At 34.5% G+C, this 20,333-nt stretch overlaps 2 protein-coding genes across 2 annotated transcripts; one reads left to right on the forward strand and one right to left on the reverse strand.

The window, feature by feature from the left end:
* Nucleotides 1-7,684: 7,684 nt before the first annotated feature.
* On the reverse strand, nucleotides 7,685-14,466 carry LOC112517775 (TMV resistance protein N-like). Its single transcript, XM_025125150.1, has 3 exons — nucleotides 14,302-14,466; nucleotides 9,047-9,561; nucleotides 7,685-8,864 (listed from the first exon to the last, which is right to left on the reverse strand). The coding sequence occupies exons 2-3, from the start codon at nucleotides 9,535-9,537 to the stop codon at nucleotides 7,685-7,687; spliced, it is 1,671 nt and encodes a 556-aa protein (XP_024980918.1). The 5' UTR covers nucleotides 9,538-9,561; nucleotides 14,302-14,466.
* A 3,391-nt stretch (nucleotides 14,467-17,857) lies between these two features.
* LOC112517904 (probable histone H2A.2) lies at nucleotides 17,858-18,893 on the forward strand. Its single transcript, XM_025125299.1, has 2 exons — nucleotides 17,858-18,125; nucleotides 18,492-18,893. Exons 1-2 carry the CDS (start codon nucleotides 17,916-17,918, stop codon nucleotides 18,726-18,728), a joined length of 447 nt encoding a protein of 148 aa, XP_024981067.1. The 5' UTR covers nucleotides 17,858-17,915; the 3' UTR covers nucleotides 18,729-18,893.
* The last annotated feature ends 1,440 nt before the right edge of the window (nucleotides 18,894-20,333 follow it).

Genomic DNA, 20,333 nt, shown 5'->3' on the forward strand with positions numbered 1-20,333 from the left:
AAAACGGGAGAGCTTAGCATGTGTTGGAACGTCGTGTGAATGAACATCCAAGCCACTATGAATACAAAATTACTGGTACAAACCATACAGACATGCATACATGATAAGTGTCATGACTGATGAATGACAGTATGATACGCACTGTGTATAGTTGATTTAAGTCTTGTGAAAATATACAGACTACTAACTAATTTCTCTTCATCTGTACGATTCAGTACTTGGGTTCCACCAATCATCATTATCTTACCGATCGATTCGAGTAAATCCTTGAAACCATGATTAACATGACACAAGTTTGTAGTTAGTATGTGAATTTATCTAACTGTAAACCAACATTATATAAATACTAATTGCAGATCAAATTAAATGGATCAACAAAATTGATATTCAAAATCAAGTAACATTTAAGACAAATTAATTCATTCGATTATTAAGACATGAATTAAAATTAAAATTGTCTAAAAATTATAGGTTTTTTTAATGTAAACCTAATAAAAAGGTTTCTATTCGCAACAATTTTGCAAATACTAGAAGTGTACTTGCACAATGTAGTGAGATACATTTCGATTTTAGTGTTTCATTTTTTTGTCTTGGTCGATGTTATAATACAGTTTTATGTGGTTTTGAGAAAGCGATAATGTTTTTATTTTTGAATAAAGTATAAATATGAAGATATCATAAAAAATATTGATATTAGTGTCAAACTAACTACTTAAAATTTCTCCTTCTTTGTGTATTTCTTTAATTCGTTTTTTAATTTTTGGTTTAATAATAAAAAATTTTATAAAAATAATAATTAATTATTTTGTTAGAATTCAATGATTATCCTAATTATATTTTGGTTTTTTTATATTTAAAATAAATTGTTTATCCTTTATTTAATTATGTTTATCTGAAATTAGTTACTCGATTTCAAACATAAAACTTTAATTATACTTACGGACAATTTACTTGTAATCTTGAATTTTAAGTAATATATATCAATAAATAATATTTTATGCATAAAAATGATTTTTAAAAGTTTTTGTCATATATTTTATAATATAGTATAGATATACAATCATATTCAACGTGTCCAACCATTTTATTCATTAGATTATTTTGATTCAATTTCTTTTAATTGTCCATATCAATTTACACATACCTCTGATTAATTTTAGGGGACTGGAAAACAGCCTGAAAATTTCCAAACTCAATAGTCTTGCAAGATTTGAAATGATGACCACTATACTTTATGCGGGTTTTAAGAGTTTTTGTAAAATCCTTTCTCTTGATTGCTTTATGATACATTTGTCCTGCATTTTCTTTGTAAGAAACTATCCAAAAATATAGATCACGTAAAACGATATCTTCGTTCAATCCTAGAGCACCTGAAGCCGGTTCTCACATCATAACAGTTTCTTCCACACGGGACTCCCGGATCACTATGGCCGACTTCCGTTACCTTTCTGCGTAAATCTTCTTTTCGGGGGAAAGGCTGGGTTCGTAAGCTGCTCAGCATCTTCTGCCGATTGTCAGCCTGCCATTACCAAACCAAGGAGCGAATTTGTTCAGTGTCTTTTTAAAATTATATATATTTTTTATGTTCAAGATCGGCTCCACCTCAGATGCGGGATTACCTGTTGATGCGGTAGATGAGGTATTCGCTTCTTGCAACTCTAATCGAGGTTCTTCTATCACTGTCGTTTGCTGCTCCTCTTCTCGCCCGCTGCCAGGAAGATTCGATCCCAACGAAGAAATTGACCACTGACAAGACTTCCAAGAACCGCAGTCACTGAACGGGCCAGACGCAGCAGACCCGGGAGCGGATTCCCCCACCGGCGGGGAGTTACTAAGACCAAAAGGCAAAAACTTTGTGGCCAACAAGATCTCTATGCTGATATAGAACATGAGACTCCTGTTCCAACCTCTATTTTGATGCGAATGTGCTGCCCTCCAAACCCACCCCTGTGTTTTTACCTCCCCTTTTTCTCTCCGTGCATCCTCCTTTTAAATCCACCACATCCTCTTCTTTCTTCTTCTGGAAGTTTCCTTCCTTTTTTTGGAACTGTAAGAGATCATTTAGGTAAGAATCTGCAGAGATGAATTAGAGCTTCACCATGAGAATCATGAACAACAGTTAAGTTGAGATTGCAGGAACACAATATCAAGTCCCACGTTTGACAAAAAGGTTTCAGGTATGGAAAATTGATTGAGCCGAAATCAAACCATTGAGACCGAAGATTAAACGGCATGATCCTTCTATTCAATGAAGTTCTGAAACGCAGAGCCTAAGCACACAAAAACAAACAACATAACCAAAAAAAACATGCAACCACCATAATAACATTTTACAAGGGGAAAAAAATACAAAATATGTATATGAATTTTAAATTTGAGAAATAAAACGTTTGAATGTTAACATAAAACAAGAGAAATGGTAAAAGAATCACCTCGTGGTGTTCATCAGAACTCGGAAATGCAAGAAATGGTTAAATGTTAGGATCGATAGCAACACCCATACAATTTCAATTGCAGAAATCATCCAAAAAATTGATTATTGTTATACATCCATTTGAAGATTCAAATTTTCAAATCAAAGTAATTAAGATGATCAATAAAAAATGGAGAGAAAGTACCTGTTACAATATATAGTTGTTTTGGGACCTCTCAAAATCTTCCATGGAGACTTGTGTTGTGGTTGCCTGAATCTCATTTACAGCTCCATGTAGCAGAATGTTTCGTCTTCTGAGGTTCGTAGCTCGGATGTAAAACCATACGACTGAAGAAGCCATCTATAACCAACAATGCGCAGACATGGCAACTCAAAAATTCTCTCTTATGTCTATACCTTCGATATCCAACTCAAAAATTATTTCTCTTATGTGTGCACGTTCTATTTTCAACTCAAAAATGCTTTTTGGAAGATGTCTTATGTTTGTACCTTCTATATTCAACTCTCTTAACAAGTTTTTTAGGATATTTTTAATACAAAACATCGCATTAGCAACTTTATAGGACACTTTTGAGAAAGTGTCCTATAAACTCAATTTCTTATAGAATACTTGTTTTATAGGAGGGTTTTTCAAATAGTGTCCTATAAAATTGCTCATATCTGAAATTTTAAAAACCAAAGGTACTTACAAAAGTTTGCAGAATTGAAATTAAGGAGAGCCCTGGTAATTGTCTCCAAAATCGCCTCCCTGAATCTGAAAATCGGACATTGGATCTCCCTCTAAAAATCGACTGAGAGCTCCGAAAATCGGTAAATCTGCTTACTGTTTCTTCCCGATTTCTGGTCCTCGTTCCTCTCGGATCGACAGTTTCTGCTTCCTCTCTCTGCTGATCGATTTCTGATCAATCCCTCTCCCAATCGGCTTCCTGTCTTGCTCCCTCCTTCTCGACAGTTTCCAGTTCTGCTCCCTCTCAATCGATCGATTTCTGCCCTCTCTCTGTTTCTGGTTCTGCTCTCTGATTTCTGCCCTCTGGTTCTTGTCCCCGTCTCCCTTTTCCAATCGATCCCAGAAAACCGCCAGATGTGGCTGCTGTTTTTGGGCTGCTGTTTCTGGGCTTCTTCTTGGGCTGCAGCTTCATCATGATAATTCCATATCTGGAACAACGTGATTTCATGAAAACTTGAAACCCTTTTGATCTCTACAATTAGAACCCCCAACAAGATTGAATGTGAGTCGAAATATCGGATGATCAAAGAAGCTACACCAAAATCTATCCTCTTTTTACACCTACCAAAAATCAAGATTAAGGGGGTCTATTATCTATTAAATCATGATGAAGTGTAAGAGATTTTGATATAATACTGAGTTCAAATATGCATTTATCAAACACTGTTCATGTATGTACGTATATATGTAACATACATATATAGATCCTAATTGACATTTTGTTTAATTACATTTCAGGAGTAGCATGAAGAATCAACGGTGTAGGGTGTTTAAAGATGAAACCACGCCATTTATCCGAGTCCTCATGCATGGATGGAACTTAACAATGAAATATCCGTAACAACTATGTCTGATAAATTCAGCTTCATACCTATGATTTCTTTTTAGATCTCAATTAGTGCTCGAAAGATATGCATTTAAGGTTCAATTTATATGAAACCATGAAAAAAAAACACCTTTGAATAGTACTCAACCACAACAAACTTCTTCATATTACCATATCCTGCACCTGCTGAGTCCATTCTTGTATGATAGCTTCATAAAGATGACATCCCTGAAGAAACAATATGAAGCATGTTTAAAGAAATAGTCATGCAACAGATTGACATCCCCACTTGATTCATGTCAAGAATAAGTAAGCACCTCATTTTCACCCCCCTCTTCATCTCTACATCTTGTTATTGATGCAGTGCAGTAAGATCCATTCGTGCCAAGAAGAGAAAATATGGTACAGTACAGTACAGTACAGCAGCCTCCCGTAGTTGTAGTTGTAGTTGTGGTTGTTCCGTCTTCTGATCGAACAATTTTCAGACCTCCTAACAATAAAATGCTCGGGGGAAAAGTATTTATGCGTGTACCTTGTATATCCAACTTTTTTAAACATCCTAAACGTCCAAGTTCCTCTGGCAATTTCTCAACTCTAATAGAATCGTGGAGACTGAGATACTTTAGACTTTTCAACCTACATATGTTGTTCGGAATATCTTGTAAAACTAGACACCGTGCTAGTATTAGCCACGTTAAACATTCTAATCGACCAAGATCCTCCGGTAACTTCTCAAGAAACTCACAGTCATAAAGTGCTAGAGATTCCAGATGTTTCAACATACAAATGCTATCTGGAAGATGTTTAATCTTTTTAGATGTGAAATTTAGCTTCTCCAAACATTCTAATCGGTCAAGATCCTCCGGTAACTTCTCAAGAAGCTCACAATAAAGTTCGAAAGATTTCAGATGTTTCAACTTACAAATGCTATACGGAAGATGTTTAATCTTTTTAGACTTGAAAATTAGCTTCTCTAAACATTCTAATCGACCAAGATCCACCGGTAACTTCTCAAGAAGCTTGCAAAAAAGTGTGACAAGTTTCAGATGTTTCAACGTACAAATGGTATCCGGAAGATGTTTAATCTTATCAGACATCAAAAATAGATCCTCTAAACATTCTAATCGACCAAGATCCTCCGGTAACTTCTCAAGAAGCTCACAGTTATAAAGTTTGAGAGATTTCAGATGTTTCAACAATAATATGCTATCAGGAAGATTTTTAATACTTGGAGACGACAAAATGAGCTGCTCTAGACATTGTAAGTTATCAAGGTCTTTGGGCACCTCTGGAATATCGCATTCGAGTCTAAGGTATCCTAAGTGCTATAAACCACAAATGCTTCCAAAAAAACTCTCAAGGTCTGTGCAAGAACAAGAGGAACCTACCGAAATAAGCTTCTCAACATTTCCAATCAATGAGGGTAGATCATCCTGATATGTACAATCAAACTGAAACTTGGGGAAATTATCATCGGGGTGCAATGGGCATATATCTATCAATTTTCCATGCAGATCTAAGCTAGGTAATAATTTATAACGTTCCTCAATATTTAAATTTGTAAACCTCAAAAAACCTTTTGCTTTTAAGTTGGTGAACTTTTTTAGACCTCCAATGGGAGCAAGAAGTTTTACCAAACTAGAACATTCTTCAATGTGTAAACTCTGGAGATTTGGAGTTCGCCCAAGGTCAAGGGTCTTCAACTCTGAACATCCTTTGATCTTCAGATAATCGAGCATTACGTCTCCAACGGGGATGTAAAGTTCTACCAAATCACAAGATGTAAGAATTAACTTCTTGAGATTACGGGTCAGTTCAAGGGTACTCAACTTTGAATTAATCAGTTTGAGGTATTCGAGTTGTTGACATCTAACGGAAACGAGAAGTTGTACCAAATCATCATGCCCATCAAGAGTCAAAGCCTCAAGATTCCGAATCATCCCAAGGTCAAAGGTCCTCAACTGTGGACATCCAAGGCTGAGGGTTCTTAGTTTGCAACATTCATCGTGCATGTGAAGTTCCACCAAATTATAACATCCTTGAAGATTCAATGTCTCGATATTCGGAACCAACCTAAGGTCAAGGGACCTCAACTTTGAACTACTCAGGTCGATGGACGTGAGTTGTGGACATTTACATGGCATGACAAGTTCTACCAAATCACAACATCCATTAAGATTCAATGTCTCGATATTTGGAACCAACATAAAGTCAAGGGACCTCAACTTTGGACTACTCACGTTGAGGAATTTGAGTTGTGGACATTCACATGGAATGTGAAGTTCTGCCAAATATGAACATTCCATAAGATTCAACGTCTCGATATTCGGAACCAACCTAAGGTCAAGGGTACTCAACTTTGAACCACTGAGGTTGAGGGATTTGAGTTTTGGGAATCGAAGAGGCATGTGAAATTCTACCAAAACACGACTATGTTCAAGATTTAATATCTCAAGATTTGGAGTTAGCCCAAGGTCAAAGGTCCTCAAATATGACCGAGGGAGTTCAAGGAATCGGAGTTTGTGAAGAACCTATCATAAGAAAAAGAAAAGATGGATATTGTGTAATAAGATACCAATAGATGTGTAGTGTCATAATAAATGATGCAAAAAAATAATTCAACCATTACTCTTACCTTTCTCTCTCCCCCTTCCCAAAGTTGTTCCATGTAAGGAATTTTAAGAGCAACAAGATTACTTGCTTGAAATGTTTTCAGTAAAACACGTAAAAAGCCAAGTTCCAACTTTAGATATTGCAAAGAATCTGGTAAGTATTGGACATCTTCATCACCTTCATATATTGTGTAGTTGATCATGTGAAGAAATCTAAGTTTCTCCATCTTTCTAAGGCCTTTCGTAATAGTTTTTTTTCTTTTCGTCGCCAACAGCTCTATACATGTTGCTTCAGTTCCCTGAAATCCAAAAGAATTGACCATGAAACTTAGGGGTGTAAATGATACAAGACAACTCGCTAGCTACTCGCGATCGACTTGGTCAAAACTCGGTCAACACTCGACTCGAATAGGCTAGGCTCAAACTCGACTCGAAATATTAACGAGTCGAGTCGAGCTACCCAATACTCGACTCAAAAAACTCGTGAGATACTCGATTTGTTTATATATAATTAGTTTTAAAAATGTAATCAGTTTTATAATATAATATGTACAATATTTGAACAATATTGTGCATTTTTAACTATAAAAACTAATCAATAACTTTTTCTAAAAAATTATAATTAAAAAAGACAAAGAAACTATAAAAGTTTTGGTAAAGTTGTCCCACATTGGAATAGAGATAGTAAAAGAAGGATGAAGAGGTATTATAAAAAGAGAGGGAGGTGGATGAAGTTTGTAACTTTGTTTTTTTCTTGTGATTAAGTTTAAGGTGCATCTCTTTAATTAGTTTTTTTAAAATTTAAGGGAACACATTTAAGTTTTATAATTTATAAGAGAAGACCCTAAAATTTCATAAATTTTGATGGGTTAGCTTGATTCAAGTTCGAGTTTGGTTCAAGTTGGAGCTTGATTTGTGTAAGAGTTCAAGCTTCAAACGAGTTCGAGCTCGAGTTTAAAAAATTGCAATCGAGTTTGAGCCGAGTTTAGTTTTAACTACTCACGAGTTTTCGAGCTTGAGAAATGGCTATCGAGTTTGAGTCGAGTATATTGATACTCGAGCTCGACTCGCATCATTTACACCCCCTAATGAAACTTACTTRGGTCATGACKATTGWAAATTTGWTGGGTTTTTTCAACTTTACAAATAAATTTGATTCTTACCAAATCGTTAACCAATATATYTTCAATTTCCTCCGTAATCCATAATCGGGAGTGTCTTCTAGGCTCATTAAGGTTTGAACGACGAACAATGTATCTCCCCATTTCTTCTATATGGTCATGCATCTTGAAGCGCCTATATTCAGAAATAGTTAAGAAAGATTTGTTCTGAAGAACAGTCAAACCATGTATAGCATGAAATCCACGGCTTTCAAGCGCTATGATTGCTTCTTCTTTCACCCAACCTTTCAATATGCATGCAACATCTAGGAATATTTCCTTGCAATCAGTATCTAGACCCATATAGCTTAACTCCAGCTTTTGTAGAGTTTCATCCAATGGAATTTTTTCAAGTCTTGCGAGGGTATCTACCCATACATGCTCCTTTGCATTACAGAGAAACGAACCCAAAACTATGATTGTTAAGGGGAGACCAGCAACATAGCTTACAATGTCTCTTGATAGCTCTTCGTATCCTGGATTTGGACTCTCTTTCCCAAATGCACACCTACTCAAGAGGCAAATTGCTTCGTCATCTGTTAATAGATTGACATCGTGAATATTTGAGTTCACTACTTTGTGTGCTACCAATACTTGCTTGTCTCTTGTTGTAATGATAATTTTACTTCCCGGCATAAACCAATTAAGTTCACCGGCTAACGCCTTTAGCTGATCTATATGATCTACGTCATCTAGAACAACAAGAACCTTTATACCACACATCTTCTTTTTTATCTCTTTTTTCCCTTCAAGAACACCATTTACAAATATGTCTTGCTTTTTCAACACATCTCTAAGGACTTGTTCTTGCAACGATTTCAAACCTAATTGAAGAGAATTTGAACACTCCCGAACATTCTCCACAAAGCTGGTACCTTCAAACTCATTGCATATTTGATCAAAAACAGCTCTGGCCAAAGTTGTCTTCCCACAACCTCCCATCCCTGCGATTCCTATCATGCTTAACTCATTAGGAAATGCGTTCAAAGATGAAACCACACCATTTATCCGAGTCCTCATGCCTATTAAATTGCCAACAGCGTTGATGGCGGGTAACTTCGATGATATATCCTTAACAACTAGTTTGATAAATTCAACTTCATGCCTGTATGTTAAAGAAGAATCAATTAGCTTTCTCAATATATATCTACAAAATGCAAACATATAAGAAGCTATAAACGAGTTACATATATAATCATATATCAGTTTGATCTTTCACGAAGAGTACTCAATTTCGAGTCAGAGTTTGACGATAAAACACGAGAAGAAACAAATTGAAAGAATTACCCATCTGCGGTGGTCCTCAAGTCCCTCCCACTGAATGATGCTGCATCTTCTAGAGCCTTTCTCCATTTCCCTTCATACTCTTCTTTTTTACATTTAGCAAAGGCTTCTCCAAATGCCCCACTTTGTTTACGGACTTCAGTGGGTTCCACATCATAGAAGATGGGGTAAAGGGTCTGCGCAGTCTGTTTCTTTTGGCACTCCATAATCATGACAAGTTCGTCCAAGCACCAAGACGAAGATGCGTAGTTCTTGGAGAAAACAATGACATGGAATCTTGATTCTTCAATGGCTTGAATGAGCTCCTTACAGATCTTTTTCCCTTTCTCAAGGTTCTTGTCATCCTTGTAAGTTTCAATGCTTTCTTTCTTAAGAGCCTCATAAAGATGATCGACGAAGCTCTTACGAGTATCTTCACCTCTAAAACTCAAAAACACATCATACTTGAAGTTGGTCTTGGGAATGGATGAAGCCGAAGAAGAAGAAGCAGCCATTGAAGGTATGATTGAAGGATCCTACTAACATCAACAACTCGAATAACAATATACATTCAGATTAAGTGTGAAACTGAGTCAGAAAATAAAGACCATCTGCTTGGTCAAGAAAGACGTAAAAGATTCCTCGAGCACCAACATATTGTTTTCTTTTCTTTCATTTAAATATTTATGATATCTTTTGATGTAAGTATTTGTTTTCTCTTTCTTGGAGTCTAATTGATCTAGGATTCAAAAAAAACTTAAATCCAAATCTAGTATGGTCTGACTTGAAAAAAGGTTGGTTGAGCCCGGGTTAGGCCAGCCCTTAAAAGTTTTGGTGTCGGTATGACAGCCTCATTGAACCATTTTTTTCAACCTCAAAGTCTAGTTCGACCTGAAACGCAAAGATCCCGAATATTTTTTTCTGCTTATTAAAAAACGGGTTTGGAAGACCCAAACCTGGTGAAAGTGTGAAACCAAAAGGGATAGAAATAATTTGCTTAACATGGTAGAAAATCATGATTAGAAAGAAAAAAAACCATAAAGTTCCTTAAGCATCAATGATTGCTCAAATAGGGGAGGAGTCACAAATGACTTGATTATTTGTTAAAAAAGAAAAAAAAAGCATTGTCTGCCGTCTGATAATATTTATTAATGTCGAGACACGTCGATCCAATATGATTAAGAAGACATGAAAATTAAATTAGGTCGGAAAATAAAGACACTATTAATTAATATAATAATTTTTAATACAAATAAAGACACATTGATTAATATATTAATTTTTAATACAAATAAAGACAAAATTAATTAATATAATAATTTTTTGATACAAATAAGGACAAAATTAATTAATATAATATTTTTTTAATAAAAATGAAGACACTATTAATTAATATAATAACTTTTTTAATATAAATAGAGACTCTATTATTTGGTCAAAAAGATGTGTAAGACGCGGAACAGGAATAATTATTACCACTAATTTCAAGATAATCTACTTAATTATCACAATATATATATATATATATATAATTTCAAGATAATCTACTTAATTATCACAATATATATATATATATATATATATAAATTGCTTATTAAAATAGCAAAGCATGGTAGAAAATCATGATTAAAAAAAAAGACCATAGAATTCCTCAAGCGTCTGTTATTCGAATGGGGTGGGGTTATAAGTTAAAGACGCAATTATTTTCTACAAAAGAAAAAGACCATAAAGTTCATTACATGTTTATAATGGTTCAAAGCATGTTTGGTTGATGATATTAAGGGGTAATGAATGAAAATCTGAATGAGTGAGAGTGTTTGGTATTATATTATGCGATTAATGATTAACTTAAATGGGTTAAAAACCATTCAACCCCAAAATCAGGTATATAGGATCAGAGGTGCTCAAAAACTGACCAACCCAGTCAACCCAATCCAAAGAAACCCAGAAAAACATCAACTCGAGATAACCCGACATATGGTTGATACAAAATTATGTCCAAACCACATCTATTGGGTTGGAACAGGGTTGGGATAATTTGAACCCAACTCAACCCAATGAACATGATGCATTATACCACAGATTTAATATGATTATTTAGTTCTTGATTAATATATGTACATTAGACATTAGACCAACCCGTAATTAGCTATATTCAAAATTATTACAATTTCAACAGTAATTTTACTTTCTTATTTGCATGAACTTTCAACTTCTTTTTTTGAGTTTGTTAGCGTTGTTTGTATGTTCTCATTTTAATTTACCTCGTTTAAACAAAACTCTTAGCTAGATTGTAAAATAATGTACCAGATTTCAACCTGACCAACCCAAACCCAACCCACACGTACGGTTTGGGTTATGTTGGGTTGGGTTGAGATCTTTCAAACTGCAAATATTGAGTTGGGATTATTCAAATGCCTTCAACCAATTGAGGCGATTCAAAAGGCCCCGGATAGAAAACAGATGGATTATGAAGTTTAGAACAGTAGAGAGGTCATACGCATCATTGAAGTGGACAGCAGTGTGCTGATGCAAAGCTGTTGGACAGATCTGTGTGATTGTGGTACATAGATCATATCTTATTCGTTTGAGCTCCAAAGAAGGTGATTTCAGATTCTCTGAACAGATAACGAAACAATGCACACTTTTTATGTTTTGAGTTTTTGCAAACTCCGGAGCTATCATGGTCTAATTTAGTGTGAAAGTTGGTGTAAAGTTGTTGGACAGAAACCTTCTATGTTGATTCGTGTATCAAAGAACACTAGAGGGTAGACCAGAAGGGACCAGAGGTAGACCAGAGCTCTGGTCATAATGGACCAGAGCAAAACCCAAGATGGACCAGAGACAGCCTCAAATCAGAAAGAGGTATGATCAGCTTCGATGAACCAAAAGCTCTGGTTATATAGACACATGCACATGGTTTAAGAAAGTTATTTAACTATTTCTAATATATCTTTATATAATAATAATTAGAATATTGTAATTGAAATTAATAGCATGAACTTAAGGAAGATGTTGAAGATATATAGATTCATTTAGTCCAGTAGGTAAGTGGGACAACATCTTTGTGGTTACCAATCATCAGGATGAAGAACATTATATATGTTTGTGTTACTTTTTTTGAATGTTGAGAGGAAGGGTGATGGAGATTGTTACTTATATATGTTTGCAATAACATGATGCAGATTAGGTTGATATATAAAATAATTGCACAGAGAGAGTGCAGCAGTAGAGGTAGTTTTGATGCTTGAATCTTGATATAGAGACTTGTGGTCTGCTGGTTACTTAGAAGAATTTTAGCTATTATTGTATCATAAAAAGTATAATGAGCATGAGACTCACTAAGTTGATTTCAGATTCTCTGAAGAGATAATGAACCAAAGGTCACGTGAACTAGATCTACATAGCCCTTTTAAAAGCTTGCTGTCAGCTTTGCGCTGCTCTAGCTTTTGCGCACAACTTTCACCTCGAAGCTCCAAAATTCATGATTCCAGTTGTATTGGAAAGATAAAACATATATCTACATCTTTGAGATTTTGAGTTTTCTCAAATTCAATGTGCAGATACGACTTATTCTGTGTCAAAGTCTATAGATGGGTGCTGGACAGAAGCTATGTACTTTACTCCTTTCTTCCTAATTTCAGAATGGTGTTCTCTCATCTGTTCTTCATAGATTCAAGCTACGATTTTGATATATTATATGTCACTCCCTAATCTGGTCTTAAAGTTTCAAGCTCTGAGCTTCAGAGTTTACTCAACGAGGTTTCAAAGACAAATGTTTGTTTTAACGACTGTTTTGCGCAGCTGTGAGAAAACATGCACAACTCACTCAATTTTCATCCAAAATGGATGAATCAGATATTGATGAAAAGCTAAGAGACTGGAGTTCAATGTTTATGTTTTGTGTTTTCTCTTAATGAATCTGCTTGATAGTCAAAAACAGTGATGAAGTTGACACATGAAAGCTGGACAGAGTTTAAAATGTAAGTTTTTCAACGACATATTGTATTTTTGGCTTTATAGGAAAGAACAAACCCAACAACAATGAAGTTCTGACCAGTACATAAAGCATTTATATGTTTATCCCACTTTAGTGAAAAGGGTCACAGTTGGGGTAATTTAACTTCATCAGTGTGTATTAAATCATGGTCGTGTGGGACGAAAGATGGTAATCATAAATCTATTAGTCATTTCTCCCAAGTCCCAATAACGGTGCAATTCTTTGAAATGTTGTTTTCTTTGAAAGCATGACAAGGATCTCACCTACGCAACAACCAATCAAAAGATCTTGAGTATCTTTTGCAACACGTACATCTGGAGGCAACATCTCCTTAATTATTTTAGTCATAGTAGCTGAACAGGTAAAAAAAGGAAAAAAAAATGCATCTCTGCCACTGACAAGATTCACAACCAAGCTAACCATCCAACCCAAAAGGCATCCAGTGAACAGAGTTGTTTTAACAGAGTTTTGTATAGGAGATAAGAAGAAAAAGAAAAAAATGTGGCAACCTAAGCTACCTCTGGCACATCAACTTAACTTGCTTAATAAGTGTTATCAGTTACCTAATACAAAGTTAACAATTAGGGTCCTCGCCTTTGACAGGATTCTAGCTTATGAGTTGCCTTTACCAACAACTCATACATAATACATAAACCTTAACTATTCTTTATTAGCTTTGTATAGAGGTATTTGAAGAGAATGTTTTGCAGCATTGTCAAAAGACTAAAAACCTAAGGTTGTGAGAAATGAAATAGAATCTGAAAGATTTACAACAAATAAAAATAAGCAGTTAATTTTGTGTTGCTTGTGATTGATACTCTATCCTTAGCTGAAAAACAAGAAATATATAATAGAAATAGACACTTTTATATCTGGGGCATTACCAACTAAATTTCAGGTTGTTTTATGTTGAACTAATTGCATTAGATGAACAACTATTGATCAGGAAGCTTAGAGGCTGGTCAGTGATGGATTCATTGGACAATGTAGAGCAATAGCATCCTTGATTTTTGAACTTTGATAATGCATTGACCAAACCTAAGTCAATATAAGGAATTATAAATTATACACATAAAGTTAATCGGGCAAGATATAAAACTCACCCTAACCAGTAGATCATCATAATAAGCTGAACCATGCAAATATCCTCAATAGACTATTCGTTCAAAGTGAAACCTTATTTCAGCTTCCATTTTAATGAAATTGAGATAGACATAAATAGAATAAACGAAATTCAAAGAACATCACGTTATTATATCAATCTAAATAGTGATTTTACCTCGATCTGGTTGAAAATTTGAACAACAGCTTCCTTGTCTAACTTGATTTTGCAACTTCAGTTTGAGATCCTCAGCGTGCAGAGGACTCGATGATGGCAAACAATGAGGGCTGTAGAGGATTCCATGATGGCAAATCACTGTAGAGGACTCGATGATGTTCGTTCAAGTTGAGGGAGGATTCGATTAGGTAATATAACAGAGCTTATTTAATAGAAGAGTGCTTACTGCTTAGGGCTTTTTTCAATTGGGTTGGGCCTTGGTTTTGATGGTAAGTCCTGTTGGTTTTCATGTTATTTATATTATTTTAAACTTTAATAAAAGATCGTTTATCAAACATTTATTTGATAAATGCTTACTGATAAAATTTAACACTATTATATACTTATTGAGTAAGATTTTAGTCCACTAAAACGACATAGTATACAACAATTTATCCAGTAAGCGCTTATCGTGGTAAGAGTCGTCGCTCTCACTTACTAGGTAAAACTCTTGGTCCTTCTCTCGCTTTTACCGGGTAAGATTCTTGATCCTTATTATATTCATCCAGTGAAATAATATTACTTGGTAATCGCTTACACGGTTAAGCCTTTGGTAAACGGCCCCTTATTAGCTTTTAGACACTAACATAACAATCAAAAGTGTCTTATTAACTTTTAGACACTAACATAACAGGTCTTGAAAAGTGTCTTGTAAACCTCTTTTGACGCTTACATCTTGATTCTTGGTATTTGATGCTTCATCTGCTTTTGTCACTCTATATTCTTGTGTTGTGTGGGCATCTTGGCTAAAAATGAAGGTGGAACCATAAGCCATTTTTATCAAAAAACTTCCTTGTTACCAGTAACTGTAGAGATTAACCAAACACTTACCTGGTAAATGCTTACTGGTAAACCTTAACACTGTTATTTACTTACCGGGTAAGATTTTAGTCTACCAAAACGACATTGTATGCAACAATTTACCCGGTAAACGCTTACCGTGGTAAAATTCGTAGCCCTTACTTACCGGGTAACACTCATGGTCCTTGTCTCGCTCTTACCGGATAACATTCTTGGTCCTTGCCATATTCATCCGATGAGGTAATTTGACTTGGTAAACGCTTACCCGGATAAGTGTTTGGTAAACGGCCATGGATGCTTTCTTCTAGTCCTGCATTCTTTGTTGCTAAGTTTATGTTTTGTAACTTGACGTTTGGTTTATGTTTTGAAAGTTCCATTCACATCCATTATATCTAAATGTTACATTCTTCAGTCTTTGTGCATTTCCTGAAGCATCAATTAATCAAACATCACCTAAACCCGGTTCACATGTCTTGACGGTTCGAGTTGCTACGTACGAAACAGCAAAACAGTCGGACCAACAAGATATCTATCCTGACATATAGAACATGAGAGTCCTCGTTACGACAACATTGTCCAAGATCCTGTAAAAACAAATGAAATGTGATGTAACCGATGAAGTAAATTTTGATAATTTAACACGACAAAGCAATTCAACCAACGTTGTTTAATGTTGTGAACCACAAATGCTTCATAAACAACTCTCCGGGTCTGTGCAAGCACAAGATAAACCTTCTGAAATAAGCTTCTCAGTATTTCCAATCGACAAGAAAGGATATCTGGTCAAAAACAGCTTTAGCCAAAGTTGTCTTTCCACTTCCTCCAATCCCCCATATTCCCGGCATGCAAAACTCATCGGGAAAAGCGTTTAAAGATGAAACCACGCTATTTATCTGAGTCCTCATGCCTGCTAATTTTTCATCGGCACTGACGGCAGGTAACTTCAAAGAAATATCCTTAACAACTAGTTTGATAAAGTCAACTTTGTGCCTGTATGTTAAAGAAGAGTCAATTAGCTTTCTCAAACTCCAATATAAATAACAGGGGCGGGGCCAAATTTTTAGCTTACTCGGTAAACCTTTACATGTAGGAGTCAATATTATAATTTATTTTTTGTTGTATATCAAAACGATATCTACCAAATACAAAGTTACAAACATACAAGAAATAATTATAACGGAGTCGTATATATAATCATATTTCAATTTATTCTATCGAAAAGAATACTTAAGTTCGATTCAAAGTTTGACGATGAAACAAGACTACAAAATATTGCATAGATACGATGAACGAATTACCCATCAGCAGTGGTGCTTAAGTCCCTCACACTGAATGAAGTTGTTTCTACTAGAGCCTCCCTCCATTTATCAACACCCTCATCATTTTCGTGTTTGGAAAAGGCATCTCCAAATTTATCCACTTTGTTTGCGGACTTGAGTGGGTTCCACATCATAGAAGACAGGGTACACAGTCTGTGTCTTTTGGCACTCCATAATCTTAACAAGCTCGTCCAAACACCACGATGAAGATGCATAGTTCTTGGAGAAAACAATGACGTGGAATCTTGACTCTTGGATTGCTTGAATGAGCTCCTTACTGATTTTTCTCCCTTTGTCGAGGTTCTTGTCATCCTTGTAAGTTTCAATGCTTCCCATCTTAAGAGCGTGGTAAAGATGATCAACAAAGTTGGTTACGAGTGTCTTCACCTCTAAAACTCAAAAATACATCATACTTAAAGTTGGTTTTGTTGTTGATTAACCTGGATATCCAACCCGTTATAAAACTCTTGTTTACATATAGGTCACAACCATCGCAAAGAAAACCCCCACCACCATCATTGTAGAGATTGCATCGACAGTTGAGTTTTCATCATCCTTGTAAAACTTCCCCTTTCCCGACCCCTATCTCAAGTTTATTGCAGTCCCCATTCCGACCATTCTCTTATTTGACAATGTTGTTATTTTGTCAAAGTACTTGGTTTTCGGTTTTTAATTTGGTTTTTGTCTTTAAAACTTTTATTCTAAAGTTAAAGTTGGATAAATATACTTGTATACGAAGGGGTGCTCAAAAACCCGACCAACCCGACTCAATTCAACATGAAATAACTCAATCTGAAGTAATCCGATGTCTAATCGAATTCTAAAATTGTCAAACCGTAGGTATTGAGTTACTATTATTTGAACCCAACCCAACCCGATGAATCCAGTATTCTTTTGTTTCTTAGATTTAATGTGATTGTTGAATTTCTATTAATATGCACATTAGACAATTACACTATCATGTCTGCTCTTCATATACACCTATTTTCAATTTATTCAAATTTGTATATAACTTATTTGTATATATGTTAAGTAACTGAAAACATATATATATAAATTGAGATAATTAACCAAAAAGTCATATATAATGACCAAATAAGTTATAAGTTTCCTAAAACCCATTATGTTACTAACTATGTAATGGGAATTTGGAATATATGTAATGGAAAAATTTGGAAAATAGAAGCGGAGGAAAAGAGTCCGTAGGCGGGAACGACGAAATTTTCCCATGAATTTCAAATAAAATTCAAAATTTACGCCACATTCTCATTGGTCTATGTCGCTTCACACGGATCGCTACTAATCAAAATCCAACGGCTGATACTAACCCATTTGACGATCCGAAACCCCTATCTGATCACTATATAGAACATCGCCGAAGCGGTCTCTTCACCATCATTACTCTCAAACAAATCCATCACTCATTTCTGTAGAGCTTTTGAGAAATTCAGAGAGATGGAGGGAACCGGAAAAGTGAAGAAGGGCGCCGGAGGAAGGAAAGGCGGTGGTCCGAGGAAGAAGTCGGTGACGCGTTCAGTAAAAGCTGGTTTACAGTTCCCCGTCGGTAGGATTGGCCGTTACCTGAAGAAAGGACGTTATGCTCAGCGAGTTGGAACCGGTGCTCCGGTTTATCTTGCCGCCGTTCTCGAATACCTTGCCGCAGAAGTAAGCTTCTTTTTTCAATCGGTGTTTATAACTATTTGCGTATTTACATAGTGTTTGCAGTTCATTTTACATTTCGATTTTGAGTATCGGATCTTCTTTTCATCTTATTAACTTACAGATCTACATATAGTTTATAGATCATGCTCATCCTGTTGGCACTTTCGTCTGTCGATCTGGAAATTAACTTTTTCTAACATCAACATATCTCAGATTTCATTTCCTTTTTGTTACATTTGAAGTTAATTTCATGATATTTCAACGTAATGGACTTCGATTTGCATTTTACATGTTGTCAAATGCTTTAGGTTTACGATTTAGGGGTTTGTGGTTAGTCATTCATCCTAATGATGGTTCATCTGTATTCAGGTGCTGGAATTAGCTGGAAATGCAGCTAGAGACAACAAGAAGAATAGAATCATCCCAAGACACGTGCTGTTAGCCATAAGGAACGATGAGGAGCTTGGAAAATTGTTGGCAGGAGTAACAATTGCACATGGTGGTGTTCTTCCAAACATTAACCCTATTCTATTGCCCAAGAAAACTGCTACCAAGGAACCTAAATCTCCATCCAAAGCCACTAAATCTCCAAAGAAAACTGCCTAGATGAATCTGATTAGACTATTCTCCTTTTGTATCTGTAATTTTAAGCATCTCCTTCTTACAACCCTTCATGTTTGTTGATTGGGTAGTTTGAGATAAGAGTTGCAGAATAGTTTATATCATCAGAGAATATTGAATTTGAATGAATGAAACCACTTGTTTCTTTTATGTTCCCTTGTTAAATTGTTGCATACAATTCTGTTTTGGTGGATTAAAATCTTAGTTGGTAAGTAAATGATAATGTTAAATTTTATTGGTAAATATTTATTGGGTAAGTGTTTGATAAATGACTTCTAAACGTAAGCAAATCATTCTATATTTGTTCAAATCTAAGAGGTTAGTGATTTGTTGCTAACAGCTTTCCTTGTTTGATATGAACCTTGATATTATACCATGACTATCTGGTATGGTGTTTGATATTTTGTTGGAAAAGCAATAGTTGGGTCTTGGATGAGTGGGTTTTGATGGTGTAGTCTTCACCAATAATTAAATGAACTTTCATGTGCCATTTTTGTATGCAAATGTGATTTAATTCTGCGATTAAAAATAGTTCGAGACTTGATGTGGTATTTAAAATACTTTTGTAAAGATTTGATGTTGTTGTGACTTACATATTTTTATATGCGTGATATTTTGTTGACTTACAAGCAAGAGTGGTTTTATCCTTGGTTTGTGATTGTGTTATATTAGCTTTTATAATTACTATCTATACATACACAATTTCCTCATATTTTTAAAAGTGCTCTCGACTCGAACACTTATTAACTACTTTATAAATTACTAGAAAGATATACGCGCAATGCAGTGTGATATATCGTGATTTAATATTTTATTTTATTATTTATCTCATTCGATGTTATAATATGGTTTTATATGATTTTGAGAAAACGATGATGTTTTTATTTTTGAATAAAATATATGTTTGAAGATATCATAAAAATTTGACAAAAATATATCGATATTAGTATCAAATTAACTATTTGAAATTTGTCATTTTTTTGTGTAATTTTTTTATAATTTAATTTATGTATAATAACAAAGTAATTTATATTTGGTTTAATAATATATTTTTTTTTTAAAAATAATAATTACTTATTTTGTTGAAACTCGATAGTTATTCTAATTATATTTTATATTTTTTATATTTTAAAATGAGATGTTCATTATCTATTTGATTATGTTTATCCGTAGTTATTTATACGAATTCAAACATCGAGCTTTAATAAGTTGTACTTATACATAATTACTTCTAATCTTGAATTTTAAGTAATATGCATCAATAAATAGTACGTTATGCATACCAAAAATATATCGATATTTGTATCAAATTAACTATTTAAAATTCCTCATTTTTGTGTAATTTGTTAATTCAATTTCTTATTATAATTTAATTTAGATACAATAACGAAGTAATTTATATTTGGTTTAATAATATAATTTTTCTTAAAAAGATAATAATTAATTATTTTGTTAGATATCGATAATTATCCTAATTATATTTTAGATTTTTTATATTTTAAAATAAGATGTTTATCCTCTATTTGATTATATTTATCTGCAATTAGTTATACGAATTCAAAAATCGAGCTTTGATTAGTTGTACTTTTG

Source organism: Cynara cardunculus (genome assembly GCF_001531365.2).
Source record: "Cynara cardunculus var. scolymus isolate 2C chromosome LG 9, CcrdV1, whole genome shotgun sequence".
In the NCBI taxonomy this organism is placed as follows: Eukaryota; Viridiplantae; Streptophyta; class Magnoliopsida; order Asterales; family Asteraceae; genus Cynara; species Cynara cardunculus.